Source organism: Lichenostomus cassidix, chromosome 3, assembly GCF_008360975.1.
Source record: "Lichenostomus cassidix isolate B80296 chromosome 3, HeHo_3.0, whole genome shotgun sequence".
NCBI classification, from domain to species: domain Eukaryota; kingdom Metazoa; phylum Chordata; class Aves; order Passeriformes; family Meliphagidae; genus Lichenostomus; species Lichenostomus cassidix.
The window spans coordinates 3,725,091-3,742,792 of record NC_139483.1 but is presented as its reverse complement, the minus strand read 5'-3'; the positions used below and the strand labels follow the sequence as shown (position 1 = coordinate 3,742,792).

The 17,702-nt window shown below is 37.1% G+C and overlaps 1 protein-coding gene across 7 annotated transcripts in view; it reads left to right on the top strand.

Moving 5' to 3' along the window:
* KIF16B (kinesin family member 16B) overlaps window positions 1-17,702 on the top strand; it is a 137,111-nt gene that overhangs the window by 71,094 nt on the left and 48,315 nt on the right. For 2 of the 7 annotated variants that reach the window (XM_085054048.1, XM_085054051.1), the window contains 7 exons: window positions 752-784; window positions 1,124-1,177; window positions 2,494-3,849; window positions 8,426-8,584; window positions 9,404-9,509; window positions 10,017-10,067; window positions 11,058-15,248. In XM_085054048.1, coding sequence (XP_084910174.1) covers window positions 752-784; window positions 1,124-1,177; window positions 2,494-3,849; window positions 8,426-8,584; window positions 9,404-9,509; window positions 10,017-10,067; window positions 11,058-13,235 — 3,937 coding nt within the window. In that variant the 3' untranslated portion in view covers window positions 13,236-15,248. Of the gene's footprint in view, window positions 1-751; window positions 785-1,123; window positions 1,178-2,493; window positions 3,850-8,425; window positions 8,585-9,403; window positions 9,510-10,016; window positions 10,068-11,057; window positions 15,249-16,720; window positions 16,740-16,767; window positions 16,891-17,702 lie in introns of those variants that run through there. The other 5 variants (XM_085054052.1, XM_085054055.1, XM_085054054.1 and 2 more) reach the window with 5 other exon arrangements.

Sequence of the window (17,702 nt, the reverse complement as noted above, 5' to 3'; positions counted from 1 at the left end):
GGTGCAGTCTTGCATTTTTTTCAGTATTTATGGACTGTTTCACTAACCTGCATATCCTTAAACTGTAACAAGCCTGAAATAACTAAATATTTGTGTATTTTGTTGAGTAATTTAATCCATGTATAGGTTCTCTCTGCCTTTTTAATATTTGTTATTAAGCAGTTCCTGAAATATAAGATAAATCTTTCAAATGAAATTAAAATATGAAAAATACCTGTGTACAAGTTGTGTAATAAAAATGGATTAAAAATGACATAAAATGTTCTCCCGTGCTTATTCAGAGCCTTGTCAAATTAAATACATTAGAATCTCAAAATATTTTAAATAAATGGGTTTGAGTTGTTTCATGTGTTTGAATGTTGCACTTTGGGGTTTTTTTAATCCCACTATTTACATCCTAGGAATGTTTGGGATTTTTTCTTTTTCTTGGAAGGAAATGGCACTACTGTTAGCACATATTACTGTAGTTTTGTTGCACTTTTCCTTCTCAGAAATGGCTGAGTTATTAAACCATAGGATGAAGAGAATAATTTTAACTGTCATTGCCATTTGAAAACTATGTTTAGAAAGAATAATTATTTGGATTTTACTTCTGATGTGGAATGTTATAAATGTTCTATGAATCTAACCAATTTAACCTCTAATAAAACAAAGTGCTGTTGGTTTTAATGTATTCTGTACTGCTAATATGTTTTTTCTGTCAATTCCTTTCTCAATTGATTGCTCTGTTTCCCCCTGCCTCCCATGGCAGTCTTTTCCCTGTAAAAGGACCAATCTGTCTAAGGTAGAGAAACTGAATTTCTATTTATTGATTGCCATATCTGCATGTAGATAACCCGCAGAGGCGATGCTAATGATCTGTATGTCTTGCTTAACTTTCCTTTTTAAATACTTTTTTCCTCAGAAACCAGTTTATTTTTCTGTTTATACTCATGTCAGCATGATACCTAATTTGTAACCTTAATGAAGGAACTATTTTCTGTTCTTGTAGAAAGTAGTCCTACAAAACTTTGCTTGTATCATTGTTATCATCTAAACAGACAGCAAGTTGCATTATGTCTTCCTATTTTTGTGATATTCAGGAAAACCTTTTTATTGTATTCTTTTTATTTTGTTAAATCAGGCTAGAATTTGAGAGACAACAACGAGAGGAGCTTGAAAAATTAGAAAGTAAAAGGTAACATTGTTCTCTGTGTTATTTATGTGTGTATGTGTGTCTATATATCCAACTTACAGCCTCAATCATTAATTTGGAATTGCAGTGTTATTCAGCAAGCATGAATTGTAGCTAACTGATGTTTAGTAAAGAAACTCTGGAATAAGGTGTGAGGAGGATAGATTGTACAGATATATTACCCTTACTCTAATTTTCATGGTTATTTTAAAAGATGACAAATTGCATTCTTTATTCCTATCTCTTTTTTATGGTTTATTTGTCTTTTGATTGAATCATGATAGGAGAAACTCCCATGTAACATCCTGCTTCTCTTACATCAAGCTATGATGTGGAATGGGCATACTAATCCTGCTTTGCAGAACATTATGCAGAAATTGGTTTGAAATACAGAAGAAAGCATTGTTGTCAGCTGGCAAACTGAGCTGATGGTTCTGGCTCATCACACCTGCTAAGACTGTGGAAGTGGTAGATGTACCTTGTTGCAGATCTCAGTACTGCTTAGATTCACAACCTGAAAACCTTTCTGCCATCTTAGCTTTAGATGGTGTGCTCCATTTTGATAGAACTCTTTATATAGTTGGACTCAGTGAACTCAGAAAAATCCTGAAGCTCTGAAGCACTGAAAGATGCTATTGAGCAACTAACGCAACACAGGATCACTGATATTTATCCTTTTTTGTTTGGTGGACTTTGAATTCAGATTGTGCAGGAGTTGATTTGCTTCTGCTTTCATTCATCTGACTTCTTGAAAATAAGCAGTCAACTTGTTGGTTGTCTTTACTTGTATTATGGGAATAATGGTGACCTTCAAGTAAGAGAGATTACATGGAACAGAATAATTTGTCTTAAATCTTACAGTACTGTTTATCAGTAATACAGCTGGAGTTACCTAAAGTGAAAACATTAATTCATCTGTTGGCTTAAATTTGGTGAGACAAATTGCTAATCAAGTCCTTTCATACAAGTTTTTGTGCATGAGAATATATGTATGTATAAAAAAATACATATTTACTCTGCACTCTGTGCATGGAAATGTTCTATCAATATTTTTATTGGCTTTGACAGAATACAGTCTAATTTTCTAATAACATAAGTGCTATTAATATGTCTTCCTATAACTTTATATATCCACAGCTTTTTACATTGACACAGACTATATGAATGTCTTTTTGTTTTGTCTCATGTGTTGAGTCACTTCCAAGCAATGAACGATCTTAACGTGTAGCAAACCAGAATTATTTAAAAAAGAAATGGTTATTTGTACTCAAAAATCTTTGTCTAAGCCTTTTTAACTTCATGTTAATATTTTACTGTAGGAAACAAATAGAAGAGATGGAAGAAAAACAAAAGTCTGACAAAGCAGAGCTTGTAAGAATGCAGCAAGAAGTGGAGTCGCAGCGCAAAGAGACAGAAATAGTTCAGCTGCAAATACGAAAGCAGGAGGAGAGTCTGAAACGGAGAAGTGTTCACATTGAGAGCAGGTTAAAGGATTTGCTGGCTGAAAAAGAAAAATTTGAAGAAGAGAGATTACGGGAACAACAGGAGATAGAGCTTCAAAAGAAAAAGCAGCAGGAAGAAATTTTTGCCCGAGTCAAAGAGGAGTTGCAGCGACTGCAAGAACTTAATCATAATGAAAAAGCAGAGAAAATGCAGATTTTTCGTGCACTAGAAAAACTAAAAAAGGAAAAAGATGAGCAATGTCTTAAGCTGGAATCAGAAAAAAAGAGACTTGAAGAACAGGAAAGAGAACAAGTGATGCTAGTGGCTCACTTAGAGGAACAGCTTCGAGAGAAGCAGGTCATGATAGAGCTCCTGAAGAGAGGGGACATGCAAAGAGTAGAAGAAGAGAGAAGAGATCTTGAAGATATCAGGGAATTTCTTTTGAAAGTCAAGGAAGCTCGATCTGAAGGCGATGAAAACCATGAAGAGTTAGAAAAAGCACAGCATGATTTTGTAGCGTTTAAACGGAAACAGCTGGAACAGTTGACTATTTTGGAAAAAGATTTAATTCAACAAATGGATCACCTAGAAAAGGAAATAGCAGATGACAAAAGAGCTCTGGAGCACTTAAAATTTGCACATGAAGAACATTTAAATCTCAAGAGAGACGATGAAAACTTTATGGATGCCATGCTCAATGCTGAAGAAGTTGACAAGATAAAGCCAGTGGAATATAGGCTCCAATCTAAGGTGCGCCAGCTTGAGTACCTGAGGACTAATCATTTGCCAGCTCTGCTGGAGGAAAAACAAAGAGCTGCTGAAGTCCTTGATAGGGGCTTGTTAGGCTTAGATAATACTCTCTATCAAATAGAGAAAGAAATAGAAGAAAAAGAAGAGCAGCTTGCCCAGTATAGGGCTAGCACAAATCAGCTGCAGCAGCTTCAAGAAACCTTTGAATTCACAGCCAATGTAGCTCGGCAGGAAGAAAAAGTTCGGAAAAAGGAGAAAGAAATCCTTGAATCAAGGGAAAAGCAGCAGAGAGAGGCACTGGAGCAGGCAGTTGCTAAGTTAGAAAGGAGGCATTCTGCTTTGCAGCGTCGTTCCACCATAGACTTTGAGATTGAAGAGCAGAAACAGAAGCTGGCCACCTTGAACAACAGCTGCAGTGAGCAGGCAGGGCTGCAGGCAAGTCTGGAAGCTGAGCAGAAAGCTCTTGAACAAGACCGAGAACGGTGAGTGCTGTGGGAACTTCCATTTATCAGAACCTATCCACAAAAGGTGAAGCATTTGATACCTGGGATGTTGAGAGTGCAGCTTGTTCTGTGTCCCAGTACTTGGGTTTCTTCATGAGTTTCAAATAGTTTATCCAGAATTGAAACTCTACTGCTTTTTAAAGGGTTCTTGCTCACTCATGAAGTTTTGGTGTGTTGGGATGCTTATCCCATCCTCAGCAGGATATTATTTGCATTAGCCATCACAGTCCTTAAATTGTTTTACCTGTGTAGGAAGCTCAGGCATGTTCTGCCCTTACAGCAAATGTACCATCTAATGACTTTTTTCCTCTTAAATTATTTCTGTATAACATAATTTTTTCTTTCTTAGTAACAAGTTAGATGTTTGTTCAAGATTTGAAGACTTACAGTAAACCTGCCTCATACAGTAAATCTTTCTCGTACTGAACACTTCTGGTGTTAAAAGTAAACGGGGGTAATGTTTAATTTTTTAATAGCCCAGGTTTCAGGGCTAAATAAAATAGCCATATATCTATCCATGTGAAACCTGGTGATGCTTTTTAAGCTTATTGGAGAATTTCCAGAGGCTTTAGTACTGCCCAATGTGGTGACAATCCCTTTTAGGCACAGAAGCAATGTCATCAGTTACACTCAAGATATCTCACAGCATAATATTTAGCCTAAGTACAGGAGGCTTAGAGAAAAGTCAGTCAGGTAGGGAAGGATCTTTCTCTGTGGAAGAAGAGGAAGAAATATGTTGAGGATTTTTTTGACCAGAGCAGAAATTCGCTAAGATTAATTCATTCAATCCCTGCAGTATGGAGAAAGGGCAGAATTGCTATTTTTGAATGTGTTACCTGATTTGCTAATACTGGAACTTTAAAACCTGTGAATATCAGTGAAACAATGAAGTGGTTTTTCCTTGAGGTAGCATTTGTCATTTATTTTATTTAATATTTCACTGATGTATCTGAATATTTTTTTCATGAGCCCTTCAAACAGATGTGGAAAAACCATCTTAAAGAAGAAACTTGCCTGTAGCCAGATTGAAGAGCTCTTCTGTATTCTGTTCCTTTTGAACCGTTATCAGAAGAGTTGCTTTATATACACTGTGTAGAGGTCACTTTTTCAACATCTATAGCTACATTGTTTGGCTTTTAGTTAAGCATTTTCAATACTGATTTATCATTTTTTAGTAGATGTTGCCTTTTTTTCCCATAATTGTCTTGAACATAAAATCTCATTTTCTGCACTAAGCATCTCACTTTACTAAAGTGAGCTATAAACAACTGGAGGTTCCACAAAAATAGACAGCTTAGTTAGCCCTCAAGATTGCTGGGTTGGGTGATAAGTGAAAAAATATGTTGCCAGCTAGAATACTGAAGTTTGGAAATGATATCAAGGAAGTAAAAAGATCTCTCTCTTTTTTTTTCTTCTCTTTTTTTCTGTGTTTTTTTTCTTGCTTACTTTAAAGTTCTCTTGCACAGGCTAAGTAAAACTTTGAAGTCTTTCAGCGAAAAGCTCATGGGCCTGAATAATTCAATTCAGAATGTTTTTGTGAATGTTGAGGCAGGAGAAAGATCTAAAGATGCATGTTAAACATTTCAGGCTACTTATTGCTCTTGTGTTTGAATTTATATGTCACACTATATGGTGCCATAGTAAGCATATGGATTTTATATGTTTCTTATTGTCTTATCTACATCCCATTATGTGATGATGTGCTCTGGTTCAGATCAGTTTTAACTCTCTGAAAATGTTTAAATGCAATATTCATTTGAAGTGCTATACAAGTGTAAGTCCATCATAACTAGATAAAATGTTTTCATTTGTTTGAATCATATGGAAGCTCAAAATTCTTTCACCTACAGGTGGTTTGAGATAATTTAAAGGAGAACACTCTATAATGAGTTATCTTCTTCAAGGGTTCCAGCAATCCCTTTCCACAAGTAAGAAATGAATACTAATAGATGAAAGTGAAAAAACAATGGTTTATTCAGAAACATTGCCAATAGGCAGGGGAACAAAAATAAGTAAGTAACTGCTAGAGATCCAACTGCTAGACCTCACCACCCCACTGAAACAAAAAGAGACCCGAAATGCTGGAAAATACCCATTCCCAATACTGGTCTGGTGGGGTGGCTTTGGGCTTTGCAGGACAGAGGGACAAGATGTTGTCAGATCTGGCTCGGGAAGGCAGGAGCCTCATGGAGCAGTTAGAGCTGCAGATGAAGAGCTTCCCCACGGAGAGGCACAGCAGAGCAGTCAGAGCAGCTTGGCTGAAGCCACTCAATGCATCCTCTCCCTGGTTCAGCATGGTTAGCAGTGGCTTGGGCTGGAGTGAGGCAGCTTAGCTCCACTTCTGCCAGGGTGGTGCCTGTGGTTGTCAGAGAAGCACTTGGGGAATTTGCCCTCAAGGTGGCTCGAACTTTGCTACTGCAGTTTCTCCGAGCTGAGAAAAAACCAAAAACAAAACAAAAAAACCCAAACCAAACAAAAAAAACCCACCCCGAAATGGAAAGAAATGCCTTTGCCCAAGCAAAGACCAAGCAGCCAGTGACACAAATAGCATGCTGTGAAAAGCCCTGAAAAAACTGGCGCGGGGGAAACTTATTAAAATGCTCACACAAAACACCCTCCACCCCACCCCATCCCACCCCACCCCACGCCATCCCATCCCATCCCATCCCATCCCATCCCATCCCATCCCATCCCATCCCATCCCATCCCATCCCATCCCATCCCATCCATCTCACCAGACACACAAAGTCTGTGGCTTCAGGACCTTAAAGATACAGTAACAATTTTTGGGCACAAATGATTATGGGATACATATACAATATCATTATGAATCACCCCAAAACAATAGGGAGGACCCCCAAAATGACAATTTGAAGTTAACCTAAACTGGGATATGTATGGATGATAAATGGCACGGCCTCTCCTTGGCAGGTTCAGAGAGAAATCATTTAATGCAAAAATCCAGGCCTTTTATGCTGTAAGCCTTTCATCAGTTTGTATTCTTGTGAAGCAAAACAAACATGCATTGGCTACCTGCCACTGCAGGTGTTGATGTCCACACATCCCTTCAGAAAATCACCTTTTAGATCATGTGGTGTCCATGCATATCCCAAGGCAATCACCGTAAAATCCCCGAGGTGACCACGTGTACATAACTTGTTTTCTGGTTATATAACTTGGTTTTTAGGTTATGTAACTTGTTTTTTATCTCTATGTTAGCTGAACCTTTCCCAGAGTTTTTTTTCTGGTTAGCTGAAGTGACAGAGATGAACAGTAGGATTTAACAAGGGTGACAAGCCCCTTATTCTGTAAGGTTTTTCTTGTCTGCTACATACACACATTTTGTTTTACTGGCAGGGGTTTGGGGCAGTAGAATGAACATGAAGCAGCTTTAGAGCCATCTTTGAGGCAAGTGGCCAGGTGCAGTTCAGTGTACTTATTGGTGGATGCATCACAAGGCTGACTAAGTTCATAGCTATAAAAATGACATCTTCTCATGGATGTTTACAAAGCGAGAGCTAAGCTTTGTTCCTTTAATGTAATGCTGATTTTTGTGGTTAAATTGATTTTCCATAGATGCAAACACTTTCTTATATACATCAGCCATCTTCCATCCACTTGCCCTCAGGACTCAATATTGTTTTGCTGCTAATCAAAAGAAACATGGCTTCTGGCAGTGCTGCAAAAAGTACTCTAAAACTGAAGTAACAATTCAGCCTAAGCCTCAGCATTCATGGTCTCCTTAATTTTCTCATTTAACCCCCAGGATGGAGTATAGAATTGCACTTCAATTTAGATATATACAGTTGTAGCAGAAGTGGTAGAAACCCAGCTTCGTGTAGTTTCCCCAGTTTTTGCAAGAACTTCTTTTCTTTTATTATTTGATTTCTAAATAACCTCTAGAAAAATAATTACCTTTAGAGACAAAAATTGTAATGAAAGTGGGGAAGATTATTAGTGTGTTACTAATCTAATCTCAGCTACATTTCAAGTAAAAAGGGTGTTCTGCAGATTAATTTGTCATAATATAATTGTGTACATATTGTAAATGTGTAGTACACAATTTAAAGGTTTTCTTATTGAGGTGTTTTGGCACATCAGTGTTTTAGTTTGGCTTGGGTGTTTTTTTGTATTAGTGCTGTATTTTGAATTGTTAATTTTTCCCCCTTCATTTCATTATTTACTTAACACAGGAAGATAATACCTGAGGTCATGGATAGAGTGCTGTAAAAAGGAGAATTTATTCAAATGATTCTAATAGATAGATTACGTCTTAGGAGTTAATATTTAATGTACAGATTTAGATACCTCTTGCACAGGAAATCATTGAAGTTGTTTTATTCAACTTAATACTACTCTTGGAATGTGATTTTAAGCTGTGTCAATTTTCCTGTCTAAATATGCTTAAAGAACAATTATGATTTTTAAACCTTCATAAATATTAGCACCTCCAATCTTACATACATATATACCAGTGTAACTACATTACTTCACATTAGAACTACACAAATCAACTCTAAACCAAAGGAAATTACATGTTAAGATCTCTTTATAGCCTGGACCAGGAAATCAAGCAACTGAAACAAAAAATTTACGAGAGTGATGGTGCTCAGAAAGGAAACCATGGAATATTGGACGAGAGGCTCTCCCATAGCACTTCCCCTACCAGCCCAACAAGGTCACAGCCACCTGCTGCCCCACTGGTTGATGATAGGTAGGTGACCTGCATTCCTGCAATGGAATGCAAACAATAGCTTTGGAAAAGAAATGTTTTGAAAAACTGTTCTGCCAGGGTTGGATTTGATTTAAATACTGTGATTGTACTGAAAGACTGGTCAGAAAATTTATGTTTGTATTCTACTTTGAATAACCAGTAGCCTCATCTTTGCTCCTCTGCAGTTTGTTTTAGAATACAGGGTTGGGAAACTGTGGCCTGAAAGGTATTTAAATTGTTCTTGAGTTTACAGTTACTTGTCTATATGGTTTTGCTTCATATATGCTTAAGACAACAGAATAAATTAAATTGTCTTAAATATTTTTTAATAGGGTAGCTGCCTGGCATCACTAAAATCTTTAGTCTCTGCCCTTGTTACACATGGCAGTTGTTAGTGTCAGCTCTTGGAACATTCCTTCTGTTAGAAGACCAAACCTTTGTAAGCCCAAGTTGCTGATATCGCAGCAGCAAAGAAAACAAACTCCTACATTACGGAAGATGCAGCCCCAGCCTTCTTTCTTCTTCATCACTCATACCCTCACTGCCTCTTGTGTGTAGAGCTGCACTCATAGTAGTGGCTTATCCTGTGGTCTGTTAATTTGTCTAACTGATAAAAGTTGTTAACCTTTGCCTGTTGGATCAACACTCACTCAAAAGTCAGTGTTCCTTCCTTAAGGAGGGATAAAACTGGTCTAACATTAAGTCTGTCAGTTAAGATCTGTGCAGTAGTTAGGGTTAAAAGCATTTCATAGAATGTCTTGATTTTTGTGTAAAAATACACTATTTTTCCATACACATACACTTTTCTGTATCTTGAAGGATAAATGCCTTTATTGAACAAGAAGTGCAGAGGAGGCTCCAGAATATTCACCATAAAGCTGAGGATAATGATGTTGGTGTATCCTGCTCTACAGAAAGTTTCAAGGTGAGCAGAAATGGGTGGGAGATCCTGACCTTCAGTGGTCCATGTATAACCACTGATTTAGTTTTGTTGTTCAGTAATTTTCATGCTTTCCTGTGTTTACCTAATTTTAATTTACCTGAAAATGAAAACAGTAAATCAGGGATGGTATCAGTTTTTAAATTTTAATCATATTTTTATTTCCAATGGATTTTTTATATTGTAATCTGAGGTTTTTTTGGTAGGAAAGAGTGTGTAAATGGCAATAGGAAATTTGCAGATAAAATAAAATCTTCATTTTACGTCAGAGAAATAAAATGGAATTTCATACTTGCAAACAAATGCCTGTTCAAAAACTGGTGTTCTAATTGATCCAGAGTGGATTGATTGACTTCTAAGCCAGTGGTTTAATATATATCTATTGTTATTTTTGTCTGTTACAAAGAATGTCTGTCCCTCTGAATACTTTTAAATTAATTTATACAAGAGAGGCACTTTTTGATGATCTCCTGTACCTTTTTTTGTGCTTAGGATAACGAGAGGCGTAATAACAGCAGCATTCAACGCAAGCTGAAGTATGAGGTAGGTCCTAATTTGTCAGAATGAAATGGTTGTCTTAAATTATGGCATGCCCTGTAATTAAATTTCTTAATATTTAGCTGCGTAATTAGAGTTTTGAACTCACGGCAAGATCAATGGCTAACAGAGATGACAGTGCATGTTCCCAGCTGGAATCAAAGTGATTTTGTCTCAGATTGGACCTAGCTTTTCCTTGTTTGAAAGCTGTGGTGTTATGGTGGATCTTTCTTCATTGTTTCGCTGTGATTCTTAATTTGGAGCAGTATCCCTTTCCTTTTTTTTGGAGGAGAATAGCATTTAGAGAGGAGAGATTGTCTGAGTTCAGAATGCTCGTCACATTTTTGACTCACAATGAACTGCTGTAAGGGTTTCCATAATTTAGCAAGAAGAACCAGACAAGTTTGCCTATATTTTGAAGGATTCATACATGTATTTATGTATTTTTAAACTGAGGCTTAAACCCCTCCCACCGTATTTAGTTGTCTAACTGCTGCTTGAAACACAGTTATTGTCTTGGTGAGTAAATCCTAAATACCTTTATAGATTTAAACTTTAACAGTAGGAGGGCTGCAACACCTTGAATTTGGACTTTTTTTGACTTTTACACTGCCATTTTTAAGCTGTGTTGGACTTTTTGCACTCTCTTGACTATCACAGGATTATTTTTTTTGTGCATGTGTAGGAAAATACTAAAGGGCTTGTAAGTTTCTGCTTTACCAGTTGACTTTCCTGAGGCCTTGGAGTAAAGCAAATATAAACCAGGTGAAATGGATACTGTACAAAGAAAAAGCAGGGGTGAGTTGGAAAGATCAACTATTCCTTAATCAGATCTCAATCACATCTGTTGGATTTTCTCTCTTTCATTTTGAGGGATTGTACTGATTTTGAATGATTGTACAAATCTTACCAAAATCAATCCTCAGTTTAAGAAATGTTCAGATCAGAAGATTTTACAAAGACGTTTGTATTTTCTTCTTTTGGAATTTTTAACAGAAAAGTCAACAGTGGCAGCCACAGTATGGCTTTGCATTTCTGTCTAAAGATGGCAGTTATGCTTCTGAGTTGTGTGGAGAAAATGCAGCTGTAAGAGACCATAAGAGACAGAAGGCATACACGGAGATGCTGGATTTTTTACCCAGTTCTGGAAGACACTCCTCCCCTTGTACATCACAGAAGGCATTTCAGAATGGAAGGAGTAACTCAGAACAGGAGAATTGTGCTTGCCATTGTGACATTAAAAGTAGTTTAATTCACTCCAAAAGTACTGATACTTCAAAGAGTAAGAATGTTCCTTATCAGAGTGTTTTATCTACTTCTTCACGTAGTTCTGACTTTAATAATGTGGCTTATTCACTCCACGAGGTTGAAAATTTCAATCACTTTGAGGATAAAATAATTACTTCTCCAGATTGTGACAGCTCAAGAACAGAATCCAATTGTTCCCACTTGAAACAGTCTCCTGCAAGGTCCTTGCTGGGTGCTAATGATCAAACTGGCTTTAGCATATCGTGCCTTCTCTTTTCTCAGTCTAGTGTGCATTCTGAAACAAAAACTTACCAAAAAACGAGCCCATTAAACACAGTGCACCCAATAAGTGAAAACCAGTCCAGTAATTCTCAGATTCCAACACAGAAAGCCTCTGATTTGGTTTCTTTTAAGTCAATAGCTTCTTCTTGCTCCTTTGGTGGGAGACCAGAACACACTTTCAGTTTGGGATATTTTTGGAGTAAACTTTCCTGCTTTTACAAAGATACCAGCAGTAAGCTGCTCAGCAGTGCAGTGATTTCTAAACAGATTAGGGAGTTGGGAATTCTGTGTGACAGAAGCGAGAGATGTGCCCAAGCAGTATCATTAGTAAAAAATCTGCCATTTATAAGAAACTTGCAAGTAAATGTGTTCCTCAAGTCAGGTGTTAATCAAGATGTACCCCACACTACTGATGGTGCAAAAGCTCATACAGAAAATGTTGTTCAGCCTGAATCCACTGTGCAAGAGGCTGTCACAATGTGCACAAGCATGGAGATCTCTGATGCCTTCATGAGAAAGCCCCCTGAAGGATTTGCGTGCTGTTGGAAAAACAAAGAGCTAGAAAACAGTTTCATGTTAAGACAGAACTTTGTGCATTTTCCTGATGTCTTTTTGAAGCTTCAGGTCTGTTCTCTGGAAAAGGTACTGGAATTTTTCATCTGTGCCTTACCTCAAATTTCTGTTAGGATGGAGGAGTTGAAAGGTATCTATTGGCTTGCTGTTGGCAGTTGCAGAAAACCCAACCCAGAACCTGCTTGCTTGCTTTTGTTCAGTTCCATTCTGTACATTGTTGTTTCGTCAGCTGAACAAGATGCCTACCAGAGTTCCTTGGCAGTGTTTCATGAGGTTCCTATCAGCACTATAAAGGAGATTCAAGTTGGCTTTGCTGGACAGAATATTCAGCTTCTGTGTTCTGCTGAAGATGGTTTTCTCACAATATTTACCTATAACAAACACTTCACTCAAAGAATTTGCAATGACATAATGAGTTTGATTTTTGCAGTGGATGATGATGATGTTTATTTAAATCACCAGCTTTTGAAGGATGATTTGATGCAGATTTCACTTGACTTTACTTCAGATATAAGTGAATTAGTTCTTTCAAATGGAGTACGATTGTCCTGTAAATTTCAAACTGAGTTAGCTGATCTGGTTTACTTACTCCATGAAAATATGGGAAGTATTAAACCTTCATTGGGCGACATTCATGTACTGCTGTATACCTCAGTGAAAGTAGACTGTGCTGAGCAGACTGTGTATATGAGCCTTGTTCTTACAACTACTCATATAGGTCTCTTAAAGGAAAATGTCTTTTTTTCTGCACCTAACGTTTTGGATGCTTCATGCCAACGATCACAATTTGACAGCCTTTGGTTGTACAGTTTGAATGATATTCGATGTGTAGTTTTGCCAGACAAAGAGAATTGCACAAAAATTGAGCTTGTGTTTTCTAGAACGAGCAAGGTTGGACCTGATCCAGTAATTGGTTCTTCTGAATACTGTGAAAAAGAAATAAATACTCAGCTGACAGTCATCCCATCAATCCTGCAAAGCAGTTTACATATCCCTTCGGAAATCTGGAAATTAACATTCAGTTCAAGTGAAGAAGCCATTTGGCTAATTATGCATTTGACTAGGTGTTGAAATCCAAATACGTTTAGATACATTCAAAATAAAAGGCTAATGAAGATTGATAAAATCCTTTTTTTTTCCTTTTCTTTTTTTAATCAGTAGAGGAAAGGGACCTTTGAGCTCTAAGGGAATACCACAGACTGTGTACACACATCTAAGCAATAATAATTATTACCTGAGTGCTTGCATTTTGTGCTGTACATATAATTCCTTGGGAAAGTGAGGAAATTAAGTGTTTCTATGTTATATGGTAGGTGGATGAAAACTATAATTACAGCTCTGTCTTCTGATTTCCATTTTGGCTGTGTTTTCTGCCTCCTTCCATATACTATCTGTCCTCATTAGTGTCTTCTCTATTCCTTCTTGATTGTCTTTTCCTTAATCTTTTTCATTATCTTTGTTTTTGATGCTCCTCATTTACTTCAGGCCCTTGATCTCAAGATTTCAAAACATCTGCAAATTTTTAAGATCTTATTATCACTGTATGCTCTTAATACTACAGATGTTTACAGCTTTTATATGTGCAATTTTGGGAATATTAGCCTTGACAATTCTCTTCTGCTTCAGCGTTTTGCCTTTAAAGTTCCTTGCACTTTCCACTTTCATATCAAAATTTGCCACTAGTTCCAAAGGAGTTGTGCTTTAAATAGCAGTTCAACCTTTGGTCATGCTACTGTGGCAAGACAAATGTTTTGGGGGTCTGTCAACTGTGTGCACATTTCTCATGGTGTAACTGGGTAGCTGACAACTGGGAGCACTGCCTGACAGATGGTGTAAGTTTAGCTCTAGAGTTCTGTCCATGTAATGTGCTTGGCCTTCCTTTCATCATTCTCTGCTTGCTTACTAATGGGGTTGTTGATGCTGTGAGATTACACCTCTTACAGTCTTTTTATTAGTACGTCCCAAGAAAAAATGGACCTCTTGGGCATTAGTAGGAGATTTCCATTGTTGAGACTTTCCTCTAGCTTAGGACAAGGGTTTTTTTACCTGTTTACCACTGTCAGATGTTCAAACAATAAATAAGCTGTTGTCTCCTATCTTTTGTTTCTTCCCTTCTAAGGGGAGCTGAATATGTTTTGAATCATGTTGCTTGATTATGCCATCTGCCCTCTCTGAGGAAGATGGTTCTTGGCAGAAAAAACAGTGGTATCTAATCTGAAATTCTAAATTCTGTAAGCATATTGCCAGCAGAGGTGAAATCTACTAGACAGAGTTAGACTACAGTCTCTCTGCTAGTATAAGAACATTTCCCATTTGTTTTTACCATATGGTAAGACATGATAATGTAACTCACGTGGGATTTAAAAAGAAATGGCTTGCATTGGGTAGGGAAGTAATGTCTGAAAGGATGAACACTTGTTTGGATAGAGAATTATGGGGGGTTTTATTTCTACTTTTGTACTTCATTAAGGAAGTCCAAAAATGAGCAAAATGTGTCACTTTATTTTGAGGTATTGTGGGTTTGTTTTAACAAAGAATGTGTACACAAATGAGTAGACAGAGTAGTGTCCTCATGTCAGTACTGCTCAGGAGTGGCTCCCTCATGGACATCACCAAGGCATTTCTTCTGGGTCTTGCCCAAAGTCAGCATTGAGTGGCACTGTTTGAGATCAATGAGCCTTGTCCTGATCAAGGCTGTTGAATGAAAACAATCTCTGCAACCGATTTATTTTCTGATTTTTCTCCAAAGTTAAATGTTTGTGTGTCCTGTGTTTCCCAATAACATTTTTTCCTCTTTAATGCTCTTTTTAAAAAAAAATCTAACTCAGTGAATGCTCTGCACTTTTATCAAAAAGAACAACTTCATAGCAGTATATTTTATTCTAATATTTCTACCATTTTTCCTATGTGAAGCTAACATAAAGATTGTTGTTTATGAGTATCAAGACCTTATTTAGTACATTAGGGTTCATTTTCCACAACGCCTTGTGTTTGAAATGGTTTTCCTCTCTGACTATTACCTATTTGTAATAGGTCTCTGAAAATGACTGCCAATAAATTACATGTTGACAGAGGTGGCTTTAAGAGTGACTTTATGGTTTTATTGTTTTAAAACAGATGATGTTGTTGTCAGGGCAATGACCTCCTCTTTTCCCCCAAGGAAAGAACAGCTTACATTTCAATGCTCCAGAAATGAGTTTTAGCTGAAAAGCCAGTAATGTGGGGAGTAATTATAGAAGAACAAAATGGATAGGAGACAGTTATTTTTTGTGCAAAAAAAGGTTGCTAAGAATATCTTTCCATTCAAACATAAACTTTTTAAATGGTTTCTTGTAAAGACAAAGCAAGTTTGTGGTAAACACCCACTACATAAAGTCACTGGAACAAAAATTCACCTTCTTAATATTTTCTTTTTTGCTATTTTTAATGCTTACGTTGACATAAATTACATTGTCATTTATAATTGACTGGCAATGAAATAAAAGCCTCCACTTCTTGAGAGCCATGAGGATGTCCAAAGGCTCTCTGTAGTGGGCAGAGGTGTTTATGAATGAGTTTCAAATTCTTCTCCAACTCCTAGAATATCTCACGTGTACTGGAAGTCACCAGGAGTTGCTGCAAAGAAGATGAATGTTGAGAATACAGTTACAGCTCAATTGATGGATAACAGTGCTAAATACAAATATATAGCATAGTCATAACTTTAAAGTGATAGCTTTTCAGTCTTTTTTGTTGTTAACTTATATTTGTCATGCTGCTGTTATTTTTTTAAGTCCCAGTTCATTGAGGTTTTCAGACCTAATATGTTCAATGGAACAAGTAGAGGACTTCCTTAAAGGCAGTTTCAGTCAGTACCTTTTCACTCTAAATGCTTATGCTACTTTTGGACGTAGTGACTGCAAAGCATTAGTCTTTTCAGTTGCAAAAGTATTTTATTTTTGACATAATTTCAGAGTTACAGATTCCATCTGACTGTCAGAGGAATGGGCCCTCACTGCAAATAACTTTTTAGATTGTTTTGTTCATACTGTACAAATTTGTCATAGTTGAGTTTTCTGGTATTCAGATACAATTTAAAAAACATAGTAGGAAACTGTTCTGACAGAGGATTGCTTATTTAATTATAAAATTAATTTGAATTTTTAAAGTTTAAGAGCTTTCTGAATTGCCTAGACACCTACAGCTTTGCATGATACTGTAAACATGTTTGTTACATAGACACATACGAAAATTAGAGTTAACTGTGAAGACTTGATTAATATCTTTATTTTTTTTAATGGAGGTAATAAAAGGTCTTTTACTTTCCCTTGTTTTTGGTATCTAAGCTGAAAATGCCTTTTCAAAGAAAGAAATATTTTTTAATACACTTCACCTTCATTTTTGAAGGCGTTAAAAAATGTTAGACCTTGCTTATAAAACAAGATCCACTTGGTTTTCAAAGAACTCCTTCATTTTAGAAGTAATTTCTGTCTCCTCCATGTTCTCATTTCCTGCTCCTTTGGCTGAGAACACTTTCTCATTTTCAGTGAAGTTCTTTTCTTTTTTCCCTCATGTAGTGATTTTGGTTTTCCTTTGTTCTCCCTGTTTGGTATGTCCATGAAAGCGGATAGTCTCTCGTTCCCTGGGAGCAAATCCAGACGACCTAAAGGACCCAATTAAAATTAGCATTCCACGGTATGTCCTGTGTGGGCAGGGAAAGGATGAGCACTACGAGTTTGAAATAAAGGTAAGTGCTTTTCAGGTGCTTTCCTTTGATGTTTTTGTTCCATTAAGTGCAATTTTTGGTTTTCTTCCTGTTGTGTAAGTGGCCTCAGTACTCTTAAATAACAGAGGTTGTGAGAAGAATGCACAGTATAGGACACTATAAAGACAGTGTTTTATTTTCCAAGTGGATTGATTGTACAGAGGAGGCTAGTGACCAAACTCTTGGGATGAGCAGTTCCAGAGCCAATGTTAGTTCAGTTTGAAGAGTTCCAGAGATGAGGATTAAATGCATATTGGTTATAGAAAAGCCCTTTATTGAGCTGCAAGTATCAGGTGTAGAAAAGGCTTAGACTGGAAATACATACCTGAAATAATGAAAGCATGAAAGCATAATTAAAGTGTTTTGAACATATGCACAACAAAGGCTTGATTCCTTTCAGGCTCTCTTTCTTGCTCTGATTTTTCCCACTCTGTATTTCCAGGGTGCTGCTTCTCCAAACTGTTATCTGCTTCCTCTTCATTCTAGTGGCTCTCTCAGTTGATTTTCTGCGCAGAAATGCTGGGGGGGGGGAAAAAGCATATTAATTTTGTTTCCTCTGGTACTCAGCCAGTGTTTTTTCAGAGCAAGATCTGAAGTCGAATTGGAAATGTGTTCTCAGTGTGTGTGGACATGTAGCATAACTGATGTCCATGGCATTGGAAACAGAATTGGCAGCCTGCTTCACCGAATGTGCTTCCAGGTGCTTCGTTAGCTGCTGTGAGGTGGAGGGAAGTGACCTTTCTGACAGTGTGAAGGACCATTTTTGAGCTGTGCTCTCTTGTGAAAAGATTTCT